Genomic DNA, 17,763 nt, shown 5'->3' on the forward strand with positions numbered 1-17,763 from the left:
GTTTTCCCACTAAGCTGTATGGCATTGACCTGCTCCTGGACTATTTCGTATCCAAATAGTACCATGCTGCTTTCATTCCTCTAATTGCCCATCTTTTTCAAAGAGAAACTGGAAGGAAACATGAAGTTGCTGACATTTCTCCATGGATCTAGCTACTGTAAACTGTTAAAAAATTCCCTTGTATATTTACCTGGTTTGCTACTTCTCCTATAAAGCATTTCTTCTGACTCTTAAACAGTACCTTTTGGTGAACGTTCAAGTTCCCAAAAAAAGGCAAAATGTATGCACGTATATTGTCATAAATTATAAAATCTCACAAAATTGCCTCAGGAAAGAGCCATTAATAGTTCATTCATTCCAGTTTTTCAGTCAATATTTATCAAAGTCCCATCTGTTCCTGACATTATGCAAGGTCCTAGGGAAACCTGATGAAGGAAACAGCCATGGCTTCTAAGGGACTCAGGGTCTAGTATGTGTAATCAGATACTCATATTGAAATTCTCAGCAAGTGTTACTCAGCAAACATATATTTGGTGTTTGGGACTGTGTGCCAAGAACCATGAAAGCATTGGTTCTTGTATTTAAGATTACAGCCTAAATATGGGGCAAAAGTGTTTTTCTAAAATAATACCATGTATTGTCCATAATCGTATACAAAGTGCTGCCAAGATATGATAACTCTCTTTGAAGTGTTTGGGAGTGAGTTGGAGTGGTCACAGGACTGCAAAGCGGAGGGCTCCTTAGTCTCTAGTCGGCCTTTCAGCCCCTGGACTTGATCTCTGCTTCAGACTTTCATGAGAATGCTTTCATGTTGCTATGTTCTCATTACACTCTTTCATGTCTGTGGCACCATTCTGTCTTGTTCTCCTACCATTCTGATCATGCCATCTCAGTCTTCCTGTGGGCTCTTTATCTCCTGCATACAGCTTAGCATTTCCAGAGTTCTGTCCCTCAGCCCTTTTCTTACTTTGTAGTTTCTCCTAGATGATCATGTTCTTTTTCATGACTTCAGCTACTATGTATGTGCTAGCATGTCACCACTCCCCAGTGTTACTTCTAATGTAAATACCTCTGCTGAAGTCTAGACTCATGTCCATAATTGCCCGTTGGACATCTCTGTTGGATATTGCTTAGGTTCTCACACTCAGTATGTCCATAACCAAATTTATCAGTCTCCATTCTCTCCATAATCAACTCCCTAATACTCTAACCAAAAACAAAAGACAAATAGAAAACTACTGTTTCTGTATTTCTTATTTAGGCTAGTAACCCCAGCATGCTACCAAATTTAAAAGCTAGAATCCTGGGAGTTACTTATATTTTCCCTTTGGATCTAGTCTGTCGCTAAATCCTGTTGATTGTACTTGCTAAATATCTGTGCTATTTATCTCTTCTCTCCATCTCCCACAGTTGTTTTCGCAAGTCAAACCAACACCATTTCTTGCCTTGACTCATGTAATCTTTTAATTGTCCTACCTTTCTTTGGTCTTATTTATTATGTAGTCTTTTCTCACACTTAGGTAGAGTGATCTCTCTTGAATGAAAGCCAACTTCTGTTTCTGCCCCCCTTTTGTTTTTAAAGAATAAAGTCACAGCTTCTTGTAATAGGATATAATAACTTTCATGATATAGGTCTGCTGGACTCTAAGCTTCATCACCTGCCACTTCTTTGGCTCACTTCATCCTTCCAACAATGCAGAGCTGTTTGTTACAGTATCATTGCTGTTTTATGCTGCCGTGTGTTAATATGACCCCTTCCTCTCTGAGATGTTTTTTCTTTTTATGAAATATGTAGTCCTTCTTCAAAGCTCAGTTTCACAGTCACCTTCCCCAGGAAATATGTCACAGCCATCTCTGTTCATTACTTCCTCTTCTGTGCTATCTTACCTTGTCAATACATTAGTTGTTGCATTTTTACTATTACAGTTTTTAAAAATCAAGTTTATTTTATTAGGGAGAGAGCTTCTAGAGAGCAGAGATTGTGCTTATCTCAGTGAAATATGTTTGATTTTAATTTATGGTATGAATTAGGACTTGACAGGATCATTAGGACAGGACAGGTAAGGACATTTTAGACAAAGAGAATGACATGTGCCGCAGCACAGAGAGGAACATTGAGGACTGTTGCTCAGCATGGCAAAGGCAGGGTCGGGGGGCAGTCGCAGGAGATGAAATGAGAGCATTGAGTTGGATCCGGATTCCAGAAGGCCTTATTCTCCATGTAAACAAATTTTTATCTTGTTTTTCTTGACTTTGGCATACTAGTATTGAAGGATTTTAGTCAGAGGAGGAGTAGCATCAGATTTCTCTTTTGGAATGATTACTTGGCCAGTAGCCTGAAGGATGGATTAGAATGTGAGCAAAACAAAAGATAACAAGACCATTTAAGTATTGTTACCCAGGTGACAGGTGATGAGGGACCAAAGTAATTAGTGGTGTAATAAAAGTAGAAGGTAAATGATGTGGAAACAAGGAGGTGACCTTTGAACTGGATCTGTAAGCATGAAGGAGAGTTCCACAGTGAATGGAGCAAGTAAAGGCCGTGTGGAGGAAATAGACTGCAGAAATGCATTCTGCTTAAGAAATGAGAATAGGATATGTGGGAGTAGGTGGGTGGGAGGGGATGAGATAAACTAGAGCTGTACTGAGAAAGATTTTGTGTATCCATCTAGTCAGTTTGGAGCTGTATTGAGAAAGATTTTGTGTATCCATCTAGTGAGTTTGGACTTGACTTTGAAAACATTGGGTATCTAGGGATTTTTTAAATAAAGGAAATGATGCTGTCAGATTCTTCTTAAACAGTCACTAGAATTCTTTACTTTAAAAGCAGGAAACAGAATTAATCAGTGGATATATATGGAATGAACCAAGATTACTTGAGCATTAAGGAAAATATAAATATTAAAAGCGTGAGATATTTAGTATTTATATCCTTACTCAGAGCTTATCTACAACATGACATTATCTCAAATAGTGAAATGGTCCATATCATGGCCTTTTGCTTCAGACTCTTTTCTAAGAAAAGAAAAATAAAACTTTGGATAATGTAAAAAGTTCTGTATATTCATGCATTGATTATATTAAATAAACTATTTTCTAAGTTGTATTAGAAAATTAATTTACGGTAGTTTAAGATCTTCTTTTCAAATGATTTTCTGTTTCTAATGTTTGTATTAACTTTAACATCATCTAGATTTAATAAGAAACCAAAGAGAGGAATACAGTACCTCCAAGAACAAGGGATGCTTGGCACTACACCTGAAGATATTGCCCAATTCTTACATCAAGAGGAAAGATTAGATTCTGTAAGAAAACCCATTTTTTTATTCTAACCTTCTCTATAAAATTCCTTTTTAAGTTAATAATGATACATACTGTTTCCCCTTTAAAAGTGCCCTCCTAAGTATGTAAGTAAAACTTACAAAGAATAATCTAGGTATTCTTAATTTTGCTTTTTAATTTTCTAAACTCAGAAGAATATCTTTTTTTAATAAACACATTTAGTGTGTTTAACTTTTAGTTTCACGTTTGAAATAGTTAACCCTGTAGTCAAAACCTGTGAATCTTACAGATTTTTCTGCTCTTTAAATCTCTGTGACAAATGTAACATTTCATTAGGATATCAGTTTTTTTTATCTTTTGTTCTTTAGACTCAAGTGGGCGAGTTCCTGGGAGATAATGATAAATTTAACAAAGAAGTCATGTATGCATATGTGGACCAACATGACTTTTCAGGAAAGGACTTTGTTTCAGCCCTTCGTATGTTTCTGGAAGGATTCCGTCTTCCAGGGGAAGCTCAGAAAATTGATCGATTGATGGAAAAATTTGCTGCAAGATACCTCGAATGCAACCAAGGGTAAGCAAGATTCAAATTCAGGTATTTATTGGTTGCCAGCTATATCCAAGACACTGTGGCAGGGAGCATCAGAAGATTCATCATTCCTTACACCCAGAGAATTTAGATTGTGATCTAGAAGTGATAAGACAATTCCATAAAAACACTGTAGTATGAGCTAGAACATAAATCCTGAAAGAGAAAATTATGGGGGTTTGAGATGATTTATTTAAATGCAACTGTAAAACAGTAAAAGTTTGTAACATGATACACTTATTTTTCCAGACAAACCCTTTTTGCTAGTGCAGATACTGCTTATGTTTTGGCTTATTCAATTATCATGCTGACCACAGATCTTCACAGTCCACAGGTATGTACTGTGTATGATAGATAGTACAAATTAAATAAGTGCTTTTAAATTCAGTAAGAGTTGAAATTTTAATCTTATTCAGTGAAACCAGTCACCAGATTGGGGTATTTAATTTGGTGTAGTGTTCATTTTACAAATGTGGTTTCTGGGGGCACTGGGGTGGCTCAGTCAGTTGAGTGTCTGACTCTTGGATTCTGCTCTGGTACTGATCTCAGGGTTCTGGGGTGGAGCCTTCTGTCAGGCTCCACGCTCAGTAGGGAGCCTGCTAAGATTTTTTTTTCTCTCTCCCTCTGCCCTTCCTTCAGCTCATGGGAGTGCTCTCTCTTTCTCTCTCTCTCTCCCGCAAATCTTTTTTTTTTTTTTAAGATTTTATTTTTTTGAGAGAGTGTGAGAGCATGAGCAGGGGGGAGAGGCAGAGCGAGAAGCGGACTGCCTGCTGAGCATGGAGCCTCCACTGCAACTGTGGGGCTCAATCCCAGGACCTTGGGATCATGACCTGAACTGAAGGCAGATGCTTAACTGAGTCACCTAGACACCTCTAAATAAATAAATGTTTAAAAAAAAAACCAAAAAAAACGCAGTTTCTGGTAATAATTCTAGTTAGACTTTCAGATATCTGTAAAATAAGTCTGTATTTGTCTCATGATGGATAGCTGTATAAAGCTTAAGATAAATTTTAAGAATATGTATTAGTTCTTCTGCCTATACTTATTACAACATAGAAGAACACTATACATAAACTTTTTTTCTTTTAAACGTTTCAAACTTAAGCAATAGAGTGGTTAGTATGGGAATCCCTCCTGTGCTCATCACCCAGCTTCCACAGTTACCAGCCATGGCCAGTCTTCATTCTGTATCTTCTCTCTCCCAGATCATTTTGAAGTAAATACCAGGTGTCATATCATTTCATCTGTATTTATTTCAGCGTATATCTCTGAAAGACACATACTCTATTTAAACATAACCACAATACCATTGCACCTAAAAATTAACAATAATTTAAAGTGTTGATACCTAGGATATTGAGATATTCATTTGCCTCTTGAAATTCATAACTCCTTCTTAAATATTAAGGAACTGTCACTTGAGTTCTGATATCCATTAGCAAAAAATTATTTTTAAAGTTTCAGGTATTTTATACTTTGTTTCAAAAAACATGCTTTGATATGTTTGGGAAAAATTACCTTTATACATTTATCTATTTGAAAGAATTTCTTCATACTTCTTAGGGATAGGCATCTAATGAAATTTACTATTCTTAGGAAAAAAAATAAACTATTACTAATCTTAGAGGTTTGGAAAAATTGAAATTTATTTAAAGGTTGAGATTAAACTTTGCAATGTAGGGACTTGTCTATGTGTGTTTTGAGATGCTTAAGGCAGGGTTGATATGGAAAGTATGTATCAAATGTATCATGGGGATTATATACAGAATTACCCTTAGATTTAAACATCAGAATTCAACAACTATGCATTCACCAGCGATTTATTTGATTTTATATAGACATTTCTTAAAAGGTCATTTAATATTTTAATCATTTAAAAATTGCCCTTCGCAGGGTGCCTGGGTGGCTCAGTTAAGTGCCTGCCTTCTGTTCAGGTCATGATCCCAGGGTCCTGGGATCGAGCCCCATGTAGGGCTTCCTGTTAGGTGGGAAATCTGCTTCTCCCTCTGCAGAGCGCCACCCCCCTCCCCCACCCCCGGCTCGTGCTCTTGATTGTGCTCTCTTGCGTGTACTATCTCTCTCACTCTCTCTCAAATAAATAGAATCTTTAAAAAAATAAATAAAAATTGCCCTTGGCATATTACTGGCAGTGTAGTTAAAGCAGCTCCGTTTCAGGTTTTTTTTATGCAGTATACTTTTTTCCATGGTGTTACCAAGGCTGTCTACAGATACTGACTTACTTGGATATCTTCATATCAGAGTTTGCTGTCTGGTGTTTTGGTCCAAACCAATACACTACTACCCGTTTGTTTTTAAAATGTTATATTTTTAAAGAATTTGGTTCTGTAAAGGAATTATCAATGTTACATGCATCTGTGTCATATCTTCCCATACATATGTACATCCTTGTCTAAGTTATTTTGAGGAAATATTAAAACATCCTTTAATGTCCTTTCATAGTACCCAGATTGTTAAAAGTTTCTGAACACAGATTAGTTAGGAAACAACTTGAGAACAGTGCTCTGTCTTCATGGCACTTGTTTCTGTCCATAGAACATGTGCATGGAGTCCTGGCCTAGCAGTGGTAATTGATTGTAGTCTTCCCGCTCCCTCTCAGACTACTGTTGGCTGGCTGATAGGCAGCCTGCAGGTACAGAACAGCTTATGAGTTTCTATGAAGGAAAATTCAATTAGAAAACTGAACCCATAATCATGACCCCATATGATTTGATTCAAGACCACATGAACTGTAACAAATGACATCATTTTGAAAAGAATACATGGGTGAATTTTAAAGGAATTCCTTAGAACTAGGTCTTTTCATTCTTAGTTGTTTTCAAAGTTAAAATATTTAAATAAGTCATTTTTGTTTCTATTTCACCTAGAATATTTACAATTAGACTAGTTTTTATATATTGTCTGAGTCAATGAATTATTTTAAAATTTGAGGTATATATTTAGAACACATTTAGTTTTTTTTGTGTATATTAATCTCCATCATAGTAACAACTGGCTTGAAGTGACTTAAACACTAAAACTAAACACAGCTTGATATAAGTACATGAAGGGCGCCTGGGTGGCTCACTTGGTTAAGCGACTGCCTTCGGCTCAGGTCATGATCCCAGGGTCCTGGGATCGAGCCTTGAGTTGGGCTCCTTGCTCAGCGGGGAGCCTGCTTCTCCCTCTCCCTCTGCCTGCCTGCCGCTCCCCCTGCTTGTGCTCTCTCTCTTGCTATCTCTCTCTGTCAAATAAATAAAATCTTTTAAAAAAAAATACGCACATGAAAATAAAAGTTAAGAGTGGAGTGTTCCATAAAAGATAAGGAGGAAAAGAAAAGTAGGATTATGTTTTTTTTATCCTACTTTCAGAATCCTATTGTGGCAGAATTGTTCTGTTTGAGCAGTATATTTTTATTTGGAGTATCTGAAATTCATGTATTCCCTACTCCCACTTCTGGGAGCTCCCACTCCCACTTCCCAGCCCAGACCCACAAGTATATTATACTGCTACTTCAGATTTTTATCAAGACTTCTTTTTGTCTCTGCTTGGCATGATGCTAAAACAATATGGCATGCTCAAAATCTCCAAGTGATGTTAATCTTCTTTTAGCCTCTTATTGGCAGCACTTGTATGGTCTTTTATTTTAGTGTCTCTGAGTTACTGTTTTTTAGTATTTATCAGAACTCCAAGAGAAATGGCTTTCTTTCTTTCTTTCCTTTTTTTTTAAGTGCTGACTCAAGATGAGTTTTTAAAGTTATGACTTGCTTATTACTCTGTGTACCTTATAAATTTACAGGAGGAGTCTTACGTTTGGAGTTGCTTCAAATTCTTTATGGGAGATGGTGGAAATATATATATAATAGAATAAATATATAGGCATACCTCGTTTTATTTTTTGCAAATTGATGGTCTATGGCAACCTTGCATCAAGCGAGTCTGTCAGCACCATTTTTCCAACAGCATTTGCTCATTTCATGTCTCTGTCACAATTTGGTGATTCTCGCAATAAACCAAACTTTTTCATTACTATTACATTTGTTACTGATGATCTGTGATCAGTGATTATGACTCTTTGGAAGCTCAGATGACGGTATTTTTAGCAATAAAGTATTTTTGAATTAAGGTATGTACATTGTTTTTTTAGACATTGTTATTGCATGCTTAGGGTAAATATAACTTTTATGTGCACTAGGAAGCCAAAAAATTTTATTTGACTCACTTTATTGTGGTAGTCTGGACCCAAACACAGTTTCTCCCAGGTATGCCTGTATCTTTAGAGACGTCGTAAGACCTATATGGAATTTTTGGAGATATAAACATTTTGACTGTGCTCTCAAGTTTGGTGACAGGGCTGTATCTTATAAACTACAGATTATTACTCCACAGATTGATCAAGGTATGCTGCAGGACATTCCTATTCTAAGACAGAATGTTCAAAGGCTACTTCACCTGGGTCACCTAACATTCATTTACCATGCTGAGTCAGTCAGGGAGGGGAGATTGTTATCTGATTTTAAGTGAATTCAGCTGTTACTTTGCATCCACTGTTATATAAAATCAGCTTTTAAATCATTACAACATATTTATGTTTTCCCAAACTAAGATTTAAATCTTTTTGATACCATAGTTTTTAATAGTTGTCATGGTTCTTTTTTTAAACCTTGGGCAAAAATAAATAATTTCATTATTCAATTTCCCTGTTTCTTATTATAAATTATTTATGTACCCATCTGAGAAGGTGTATTAGCATATACCAGGCTAGGTCTTTTCTACATTGCCTTCATTTTCTATGACTTTTTTCATTTTAATACATGTTTTGTTGAATATTTTCCCCTTCCTGTCCTCAAAGTATTTATAAATTTTAATTCATATTCTTAAAATAGGAGTAATTTTTAAGTAAGTTTTAAGAATTAATGGTTTTTCATTTCTAGGTTAAAAATAAAATGACAAAGGAACAGTACATTAAGATGAATAGAGGTATCAATGACAGTAAAGACCTTCCGGAAGAGTATCTGTCAACTATCTATAATGAAATTGCTGGAAAAAAGATATCAATGAAAGAAACAAAAGAACTCACAATCCCTACAAAATCAAGTAAGCAGAGTAAGTATCCATATCAATTGAATTCTGATTGTTCAGGAGGAAAAATAGGGTTTCCTAAGAGTTTTTCACTTGGCTTAGAGTAAATCAGATACTATTCTAATGAGAAGTATAATAATATACAGTTGGCTGATCTGGTTATATTTTTTTTCCACATTCTGAGTAAAAATAGCACTGACCAGTGATCAACAGAAAATGCTATATAATTTGCATGGATTCGTGTGCATTTAATATATACTTGTCAATTTAGCAGTAAATCTCAGCATGGATTTGGACGTCAGCAAGACTGCTTAGGCAGCCCCACTAGTCAGACTTCAGCTCTCAGTCGTTTTCTGCCTCCTCATCATCTACAAGCAACACAATTCTATCTGTTCATCTATTGCTACACATAAACACAAGCTGGAAGTAGGGATGATTCAAGGAGATGGGGAAGGTTAGGATTGTGAGGGAGCTCATGGAGTTGGAAATCACTCCTTCAGATGCACCACAAATTATATCATTATAGAGGTCGTAGATCTAACCAGCATGAGAAGCCAACTGTGGGCTTGTCTCCATTGTAAACATTCTATACATGTGGATAGTGGTGATTAAATTAGAGCTAAAAATCTGACTATAAAATAAGATGAGTGTAGTGGCTCAGGAATATAACAGTAATATGGAAAGAAGACTCCTGCCTTTCTGAACACTCCACCTGGAAATGAAATCTCAAGCTTTATCTCACAGAACAGGTTGCAGTAGCACAATTCTATTGACAGGAGAGGAATAAGGGCCTATGTGATATGTGTATTTCCAGAAGTTGATAAAGAATTATGAGACTCTGGGGCTAGGGAGGTGTTAGAAGGAATAGTGAAATATAAATGGCCTTATCTTTTGGGATAATGTAGAAGATGATTCTAAGGAGTTTTAATACTCCCTTCATTTTATAGATGAGGAAACTGAAGTCCAGAGAGGTTAGAAAACTTAGAATCATAGAATCTATAAGCTGAGTATAATGTAAAAAACTTATATTAAATCTTTACAGCTAAAATCCACAGGGTGGCAAAGCTAAATCTTGAATTAGTGTCTTTGGCTCATTTTGCAGTCCAGTTCCAATCAGCAGTTTACTTGGTTGTATTATTTTCAGCTCTTCTCCTTATAACGTTGTTAAATATGTTGCTCAAGACTTCATTTTCACACCTGAGTAGATGCCAATTCTCTGATTCAGTTTTCTTCTTCAGACCCATAATAAAACCTCTTCCTTTCCTCCTTTTCTCTGGCCTAATTTGTCCATGGTGGTAGAGTATCAATGAGAAGCAGGAGATGGGGAGGCTGTAGGTGTACGGAAATACTGATGTCCTCCCGGAATGTTAGGATTACTGTTTTCTTGTTAACTCAGGAGTTGTCATTCAAGCCTGTGTCATCCAAGGATCCCCTTGCCTTCTACCTGTCTCCTCCTTTTCTCCCATCCAATGGGTTGTTTCCCTAGTGCTTCCACTGTGACAGATTTATACCTACTCTCTTCCCTTCTCATAGGTTTTCCACTTATCCCCAGCTCTTAGTTCAGGAATTTTCCCCCCATTTTTGAGGTATAATTCATATAACATAAAATTAAACATTTTGAAGTGAACGGTTCAGTGGCATTTAGTACATTTACATTGTTGTGCAACCACCACCTCTGTCTAGTTCCAAAACATTTTCATCACCCAAAATAAAACCTTGTACCCATTAAACTTAACATTCCCTCCCTCTCACCAGCCTCTGGCTACCACCAGTCTGCTTTCTTTTTCTATGGATTTACCTACTCTGGGTATTTCATATAAATGGAATCACACCTTATGTGACCTTTTGTGTCTGGCTTTTTAAGACTATACCTAATTAGTATTAATTGGTGGTATTTATTATTTTATAGTAAAAAAAGCATTTAAAAAGCTTTATATCTTAAATGCTAATAGTGCTTGTTATTTCAGATGTAGCCAGTGAAAAACAAAGAAGGCTTCTGTATAACTTAGAAATGGAACAGATGGCCAAGACAGCAAAAGCACTCATGGAAGCCGTGAGCCATGTTCAGGCACCTTTTACAAGTGCAACACATTTGGAGCATGTGAGACCCATGTTTAAGGTAAGAGTTACTAATAACTTTTGGTTGCAGTATACATTTATATGTAACTTTGTTCAGTGTGTTTTTAAGTTAAGGAAATACAGTGATTATAGCCCATTAGTATAGACCTGGAAGCAAAAGCAATGCTATTTAGGATATAGGAAATATAAATTTTTTCTTAAAGAGAAGGAGAAAAGGTATACACTATCAGCAGTTAATAAGTGTGTGACCTTAAGAAATAAGAATGGGAGGATTTCAGAGAATGATCATTAATTTTTGGCCTGGTTTTCTCCAAGTAAGTTCTATTTAAACCTTTGGAGTTACCTAAAATTTCAAAGTGATCTTGAACTTCTGGCCAGGAACTCACATGAGGGTTCTGGGTATACCTGGAGTGCAAAGAGTAGAGTGAGGAACAAAAGCAAGCGTTATTTATGTTTAAAAGTTGATCTAGGGCGCCTGGGTGGCTCAGTTGGTTAAGCGACTGCCTTCGGCCCAGGTCATGGTCCCAGGGTCCTGGGATCGAGTCCCGCATCGGGCTCCCTGCTCTGCGGGGAGGCTGCTTCTCCCTCTCCCACTCCCCCTGCTTGTGTTCCCTCTCTCGCTGTGTCTCTCTCTGTCAAATAAATAAATAAAATCTTTAAAAAAAAAAAAGTTGATCTAGTAAGAATGATACTTACTGGTTCTTTAAAATTTGATTGCCTATTCCTTCTTCATTTTCCTGTTCTTTTTTCCTATCCTTTCTCTGAATGCAAGAGTAAGTAAGCAGTGAATCGATAAGGATTACAGGGAAATAGAGGAGAGTCTAGTCAAGATTGAAAAGGGAGAAGGGATAAAGTACATTCCAGTTTGTGGGACGGTGTGGTAGGATGGTTTGTGGAGGCTAAAGATTGTAATTTGAGTTCTCATTCAGATATGAAGTACACATATGTGTATGGGCAGTAAAAGATGACTACAAGATTGCTTTCTTTTCGTTCTAAAGTTTTATAGTTCTACCTCTACTTCAATGTCTATGTGATAATGTTATTTCCAAAAGTTGATGAATTGTAGGATGGGGGAGAGGGGCCTGGGGGAGGCGTTGTTAGAAGGAATAGTGGAGTATGACTAGCCTTATCTTTTGAAATAATACAGAAAATAATACAAGAAACATTTTCTCTTTATTATGAACCATTTTATTTTTATTTATTTATTTATTTTTTTAAAGATTTTATTTATTTATTTGAGAGAGAGACTGAGAGAGAGAGAGAGCATGAGAGGGGGGAGGGTCGGGAGGGTCAGAGGGAGAAGCAGACTCCCTGCCGAGCAGGGATCCCGATGCGGGACTCCATCCAGGGACTCCAGGATCATGACCTGAGCTGAAGGCAGTCGCTTAACCAACTGAGCCACCCAGGTGCCCTATTATGAACCATTTTATAAAGCAGCTTTTTGTTTTGTTTTGAATAGTCTTACACTCTTGTTTTTCTTCTCAAATGTTTTTTGTTTGGGGGAGGTAGAGAATGAAAAAAAAAAAAGAAGAAACCAGCCACAATTTTATCACTCAGAAAAAACTTCTGTTGATATGTTCATATACTGCTTTTTTAATCTTAATTGAATAATTGTGACCATATTATGTGTAGAATTTGTATCTTGCTATTTCTCTCATAATAAGTATTTCCCTGTATCATTAAAAATTCTTCATAAATAGCTTATTTATTCTCTAAATTAGTTCTTTAAACATCTTCTAAGCTGGCATTAAGAATCTTTCCTCTTATCACCATTCTACTGCCATTAACCTCTCCAGACATCCTCATTTCTCATCTTATTATTGTAGTGTACTAACTGGTATCCTTAGGTCTATTTTTGTGCTCCTCTTATCCATTTACAGAGGCCAGAATGATCATTTTAAAATACAAAAAGAAATGTTGCCTTCTTCCTTAAGGCCCTTCACTAACTTTGCATGATACTATGATGAAATTAACACATCCACAACATCTGTAACCTTGCGTGGTCTGGCTCCAACTGCCTTTCCAGCCTCATTGCTAGATTTCTTCGGTCTTACTAGGCTGCAGTCACACAGCATTCCTTCAGTTTCGAGAAATGTCCTAAATTATTTTCTTTTCAAAGCATTCTTACAAGCGGTGTCTTTTGTCTAGAATGCTCTTTCCTTCTTTGCCCACGTGGTTTCAGCTTTAAATGTTACCTTCTCAGACAGGTCTACCCTACCCCCACCATCCAAATTTGGTCCTTTTTCATAATGTGCTATGCTTATCCTTCATTGTATTTATAACAGTTTGTGTTCATACATTTACTTATTTTAAAATTTAGTATCTGTTTACTAGACTTTAAGTTCCATGAGGCAAGGGACTATATGTAATGTTCACTTTTCCCAGTATCTATCACCATTCTTAGCTTGTAGTGTTCAGTAAACAAGCATTGACTAAGTACCAGACTAAATGAAAGATTTCTAGATGTGATATAATATTAAGGGACTTTTTAAATATTGCCAAATTGTATTTTAACCAAGGGTTATACAGTATGAATGGGTAATTTCACTGACCCCTGGATATTATTTAGGTGTAGTTCGATAGGAGAAATCATTGTCTTTAATTCCTAATGGAGTTAAATATATTTTTCACATTTATACTTCTTCTTGTATAAAATATTGCACAGGTTTCTGAATAGATGTGCTGTTTCTCTACTTAAATAGAACATGTAATTTATTACTTCCATGTGGTACTTCATATTTTAAAAGTACTGTATTTCATATGCTTCCCAAAGCATCTCTCTATAGTGGCAGTCCAGGTATTAAAGAGAAAGAAAATGAGGTTTAGAGAGATTAAGTAAGTGGCAAAGCTAGTACTAGAAATAAGGTACTGTGACTTATGTTCCTTTATTTAGGGATCATATACTTTTACTTCTAAACTTTCTGATGTTACAAACAAAGCTTTGGGTAATCCTTTGGGTAATGTTTTTCTTAGTAATCTTAAAAACTTTTTAGATCTTTTTAAAATTCCAGTTGTCATTTTTACAGTACACTGGTATCAATCTTTTTCATCTCTATGGTTATGTGGATATGTATTTTTGCTTCGTTAGAACCTATTAAAAGCAACAAATACTCGTATTAGACAATTCAGGGTTACACAAGCACACACCAATGTATACACATATGTTTTGATGTCAGAATTTTCAGTAATCCAAAGGCATTTTTGTTTAATTTACATTACAGTTTTACATTAGGTATTCAGTATTACCTACTGGTAAAATTTAGTATTTGTTGGTTTTTGCAGTTTGTAACAAAGAAGTATTTTATTGAACTGTATTTTTTAAGTATTGTCCAACTAGGAACCAGACATACCATTGATAGTTCAGTGTAAAATATTTGACTATAAAAAAAGTAAGGCTAAATGTGATGTCCAGGGAGCGGGCTTAAAGAAAAAAGAATAATGTAATTATTGCAAGTAGAAAATGACTAAAAGGATTTTCTTAGAAATAAAGTCTGTGAAATACTGCAAGGGCCTTTAAAGCTTGCAGAGAGAGATGAGTTCTGAAAGTAGGGGTAAGACTACTATCATTTATGAATAGTGACAATTCCCGTTTCTTATTGATGTGAATAATTTATAGATGCTGTACTTAAAATATGCCTAAGGTCCTCTAGTGAATTTGTAGTCTTGCTGTCCCTCTTATTTAAGCCCAGGCAATATTACATATTTTTTCCCCCAAAAAACTCATTACTTTTTTTTTTTTCCAGAATTTTCTCAAATCATTTGTCTGAAGCTTTGAGAAATATTAATGTATTACTACAATAAAATTTAATTATCACTTGATATTCATGATAGAGTTTAAATTTTTAATTTTTCTAGTTGGCTTGGACACCTTTCCTGGCTGCATTTAGTGTGGGTCTGCAAGATTGTGATGATACTGAAGTAGCCTCTCTTTGCCTGGAAGGTATAAGATGTGCAATCAGAATTGCATGCATTTTCAGCATTCAGGTAACAAAGAATTTTGCCTTTGTCGCCAGTGTGGAAAACATAAATTACTTATGTCATGACTATAATTAAAATTATTTTTTTATGTTTGACTTACTAAAGACTAATTTCAAGTTTATGATGGAATTTAAATGAATCTAATGTTTAAGTTTCTGAGAAACTGTGACAGAAGGGGTAGTTCTATATTGGTGCATCTGGAATTCATCATGATAACTTTGGTTAGCATTTTTTTTCTCTATAGAATATTAGCCGTATCCAAAGTTTCTAAGACTTTGAATTTCTATATGTTAATTTGAATATCTTATTTAAATATGTTGCAGGTTCATACTTATTGAATCATATTTTTTCATACTTGTGTGCTTATATATATTACTTTATAATTTCACTTAAACCTAGGAAAAGTTATCTTGAAGAGAACCAAGTATCTAGAGCTTAATTTTCATGAAGACAGGCCCTTCTAGTAATTTATATACTTTGATAATAAATTTTAGCCTTGCTAAAAAAAAAGCTTGCTTGCTTTTTTTTTTTAAACCCATTTCACATTTATTTATGAATGTTATGGCTTAAAAAGCACAGCCTAGCTGTAGAGAAAAAATGAGGACATTTATAAATCACATTTCTGTTAGTCTGCACAGTACTTGAAACATAAGCACTCCAGGAATGTTTTTTACTATATGAATTTATTTGTTGTCACTAAAATCTCATCTTGATTTGACATCTCCATTGCCTTTAGATTTTAGAAATTCGTTTAAATAAAAACACTGTAGTTTGAGGTATGTAATTTGTCAGTTAAAAACTTAAACAAGTAAACAGTTTGTCAATAGGGAATTAGAGATCACTCTGTTGTGTTTATAACAATGTAAGTATACTTTTCTCTTTTTTATAGCTGGAAAGAGATGCATATGTCCAGGCACTAGCAAGATTTACCTTACTTACAGTGAGTTCTGGTATTACTGAAATGAAACAGAAGAACATTGATACAATAAAAACACTTATCACAGTGGCCCATACAGATGGAAATTATTTAGGAAATTCATGGCATGAGGTATAAGCACTTTATTTTCAACTTTACAGTTTGGTTTATAAAATGATTTAATGCTAAATATTCTGCCCACTGACATGCTTAAGTGTTTGGGAAAAAATTTAGTATATTCAGGATAAGTTTATTTAGGTTTTTGTAATGATTTATAATATAGCCTGTATTTAAATCCTGGCTCCATACATTTAAGTATTTTTGCGATCATTTTTAATGTGGAATTAAACCAAGATTTTTTTTTTTATTTTTTTTTTTTATAAGATTCTGAAGTGCATCAGTCAGTTGGAGCTTGCACAGCTTATAGGAACTGGAGTGAAACCTCGATACATTTCTGGAACAGTACGGGGCAGAGAAGGATCTCTTACTGGAACAAAAGATCAGGCTCCTGATGAATTTGTGGGTCTGGGGCTAGGTGAGAATTTTAAAAATTATTTTTATGAGGTATCAAAGATTCTTGTTCAGTATGTGTAACTTTATTGTAGCAAGGAAATATAATTGAGGGACATGATAAAATGCCCTTTGTGGCCAACCTTATGGGAAAAGCAAGAAGACCATTTTTGCGTGGTCTAGTTTGCAGCATTAAGTGACCCTTAATCTAAATCTCATAGTTGGGGGTAGGAGAAAGGTACAATTTAAAATGACCTATTTTTAACACTAAGCAGGTAACTTAAATGAGTGAAGGCTTGTATAAGATGATAAATAGTTGGGGCAACTGGAGAAAGCATTCACATTCAGATTTTTTTTAAAGGCACTATGCAGTCCTAACCAGACTCTTATACTGGTATAGAAAGAAACTTCCCCATGGTTCCTTATCTGCTCAGTGTGGCCAGGAACTTCCAGATTTAACCCAATAGAACAAAGCAAAATATTAGTGAGAATGGCTACAGAAGAACTAAAGACAATACATTTTGAATCATAAATGGAAAGAGTACCACCAGGGAAGAAGCAGCATTTAGACTGTCTTTGGCTTTGAATACGTACTGTGGGGTTTGAACTCTTTTGTGTATCTTCCTTACTGTGTGCGGGTTACTTTAACTCTCTGAGCTTTGGTTTCCATGTCTGCAAACTAATAGTAATACCTGCATAGAGGTCTTAGGATTAAATAAGAATATGTATAAATGGACTTAGCACAGTGGCTGGTATATTGATGGTTTGTGGATTGTTCTCTGTCCACTTTCCCCACCCCACTTCCATCCAAGAAATCTAGAGACATGACTTAAGAAGAGCAGGAAAGAGATGAGATTGAGGAATATTTACCTTTTTAAGGTTTTTACTCTAGCACTATATTTCTGGATATTTTTTATCTTTTTGTCTTTTAGTGATTTCTCTGTTATTGCTTGCAGTAAAAATACGTAAGGAAATCCAAAAAATCCTTTAAATTTGAAAAAATGATCCACAGGGGAAGAAGAACCACCAGGACCATGTGTGGCTTTAAGTTGGACTGGGGACAGTTATTTCCTAGTGATACTTCAACTGTGGCAGCCAGCAGTGCAGTTCTTTTACCCAGCTGTATCTTAGATACTTTGGTTCTGGGAGGTGAAGGTGTAGACCTAATAACTTGGTGACCCAGCAGGATTTAAAACCAGTGAGCACCTTCATGGTGACTTATTTCACTTAGAAGTCTGAGATACAGATGAAAAATATTTACCAACAAGTGAAATGAATGTGCATTGATTGATTCAGTAATTTTTGAAAGGCATTTTTGTTTGGGGGGTGG

The 17,763-nt window shown here is 35.6% G+C and overlaps 1 protein-coding gene across 4 annotated transcripts in view; it reads left to right on the forward strand.

Annotated features, from left to right (window-relative positions):
• The window catches only part of ARFGEF1 (ADP ribosylation factor guanine nucleotide exchange factor 1), a 146,715-nt gene that overhangs the window by 91,831 nt on the left and 37,121 nt on the right, over window positions 1-17,763 (forward strand). For all 4 annotated transcript variants that reach the window (XM_064588245.1, XM_064588246.1, XM_045896442.3 and 1 more), the window contains 8 exons: window positions 3,194-3,305; window positions 3,651-3,856; window positions 4,121-4,205; window positions 8,803-8,974; window positions 10,918-11,069; window positions 14,885-15,013; window positions 15,897-16,055; window positions 16,308-16,458. In XM_064588245.1, coding sequence (XP_064444315.1) covers window positions 3,194-3,305; window positions 3,651-3,856; window positions 4,121-4,205; window positions 8,803-8,974; window positions 10,918-11,069; window positions 14,885-15,013; window positions 15,897-16,055; window positions 16,308-16,458 — 1,166 coding nt within the window. The remainder of the gene's footprint in view (window positions 1-3,193; window positions 3,306-3,650; window positions 3,857-4,120; window positions 4,206-8,802; window positions 8,975-10,917; window positions 11,070-14,884; window positions 15,014-15,896; window positions 16,056-16,307; window positions 16,459-17,763) is intronic.

Source organism: Mirounga angustirostris, unplaced genomic scaffold (genome assembly GCF_029215605.1).
Source record: "Mirounga angustirostris isolate CCGP_5_RB_7025 unplaced genomic scaffold, mMirAng1.0.hap1 SCAF_4, whole genome shotgun sequence".
Classification (NCBI taxonomy): Eukaryota; Metazoa; Chordata; class Mammalia; order Carnivora; family Phocidae; genus Mirounga; species Mirounga angustirostris.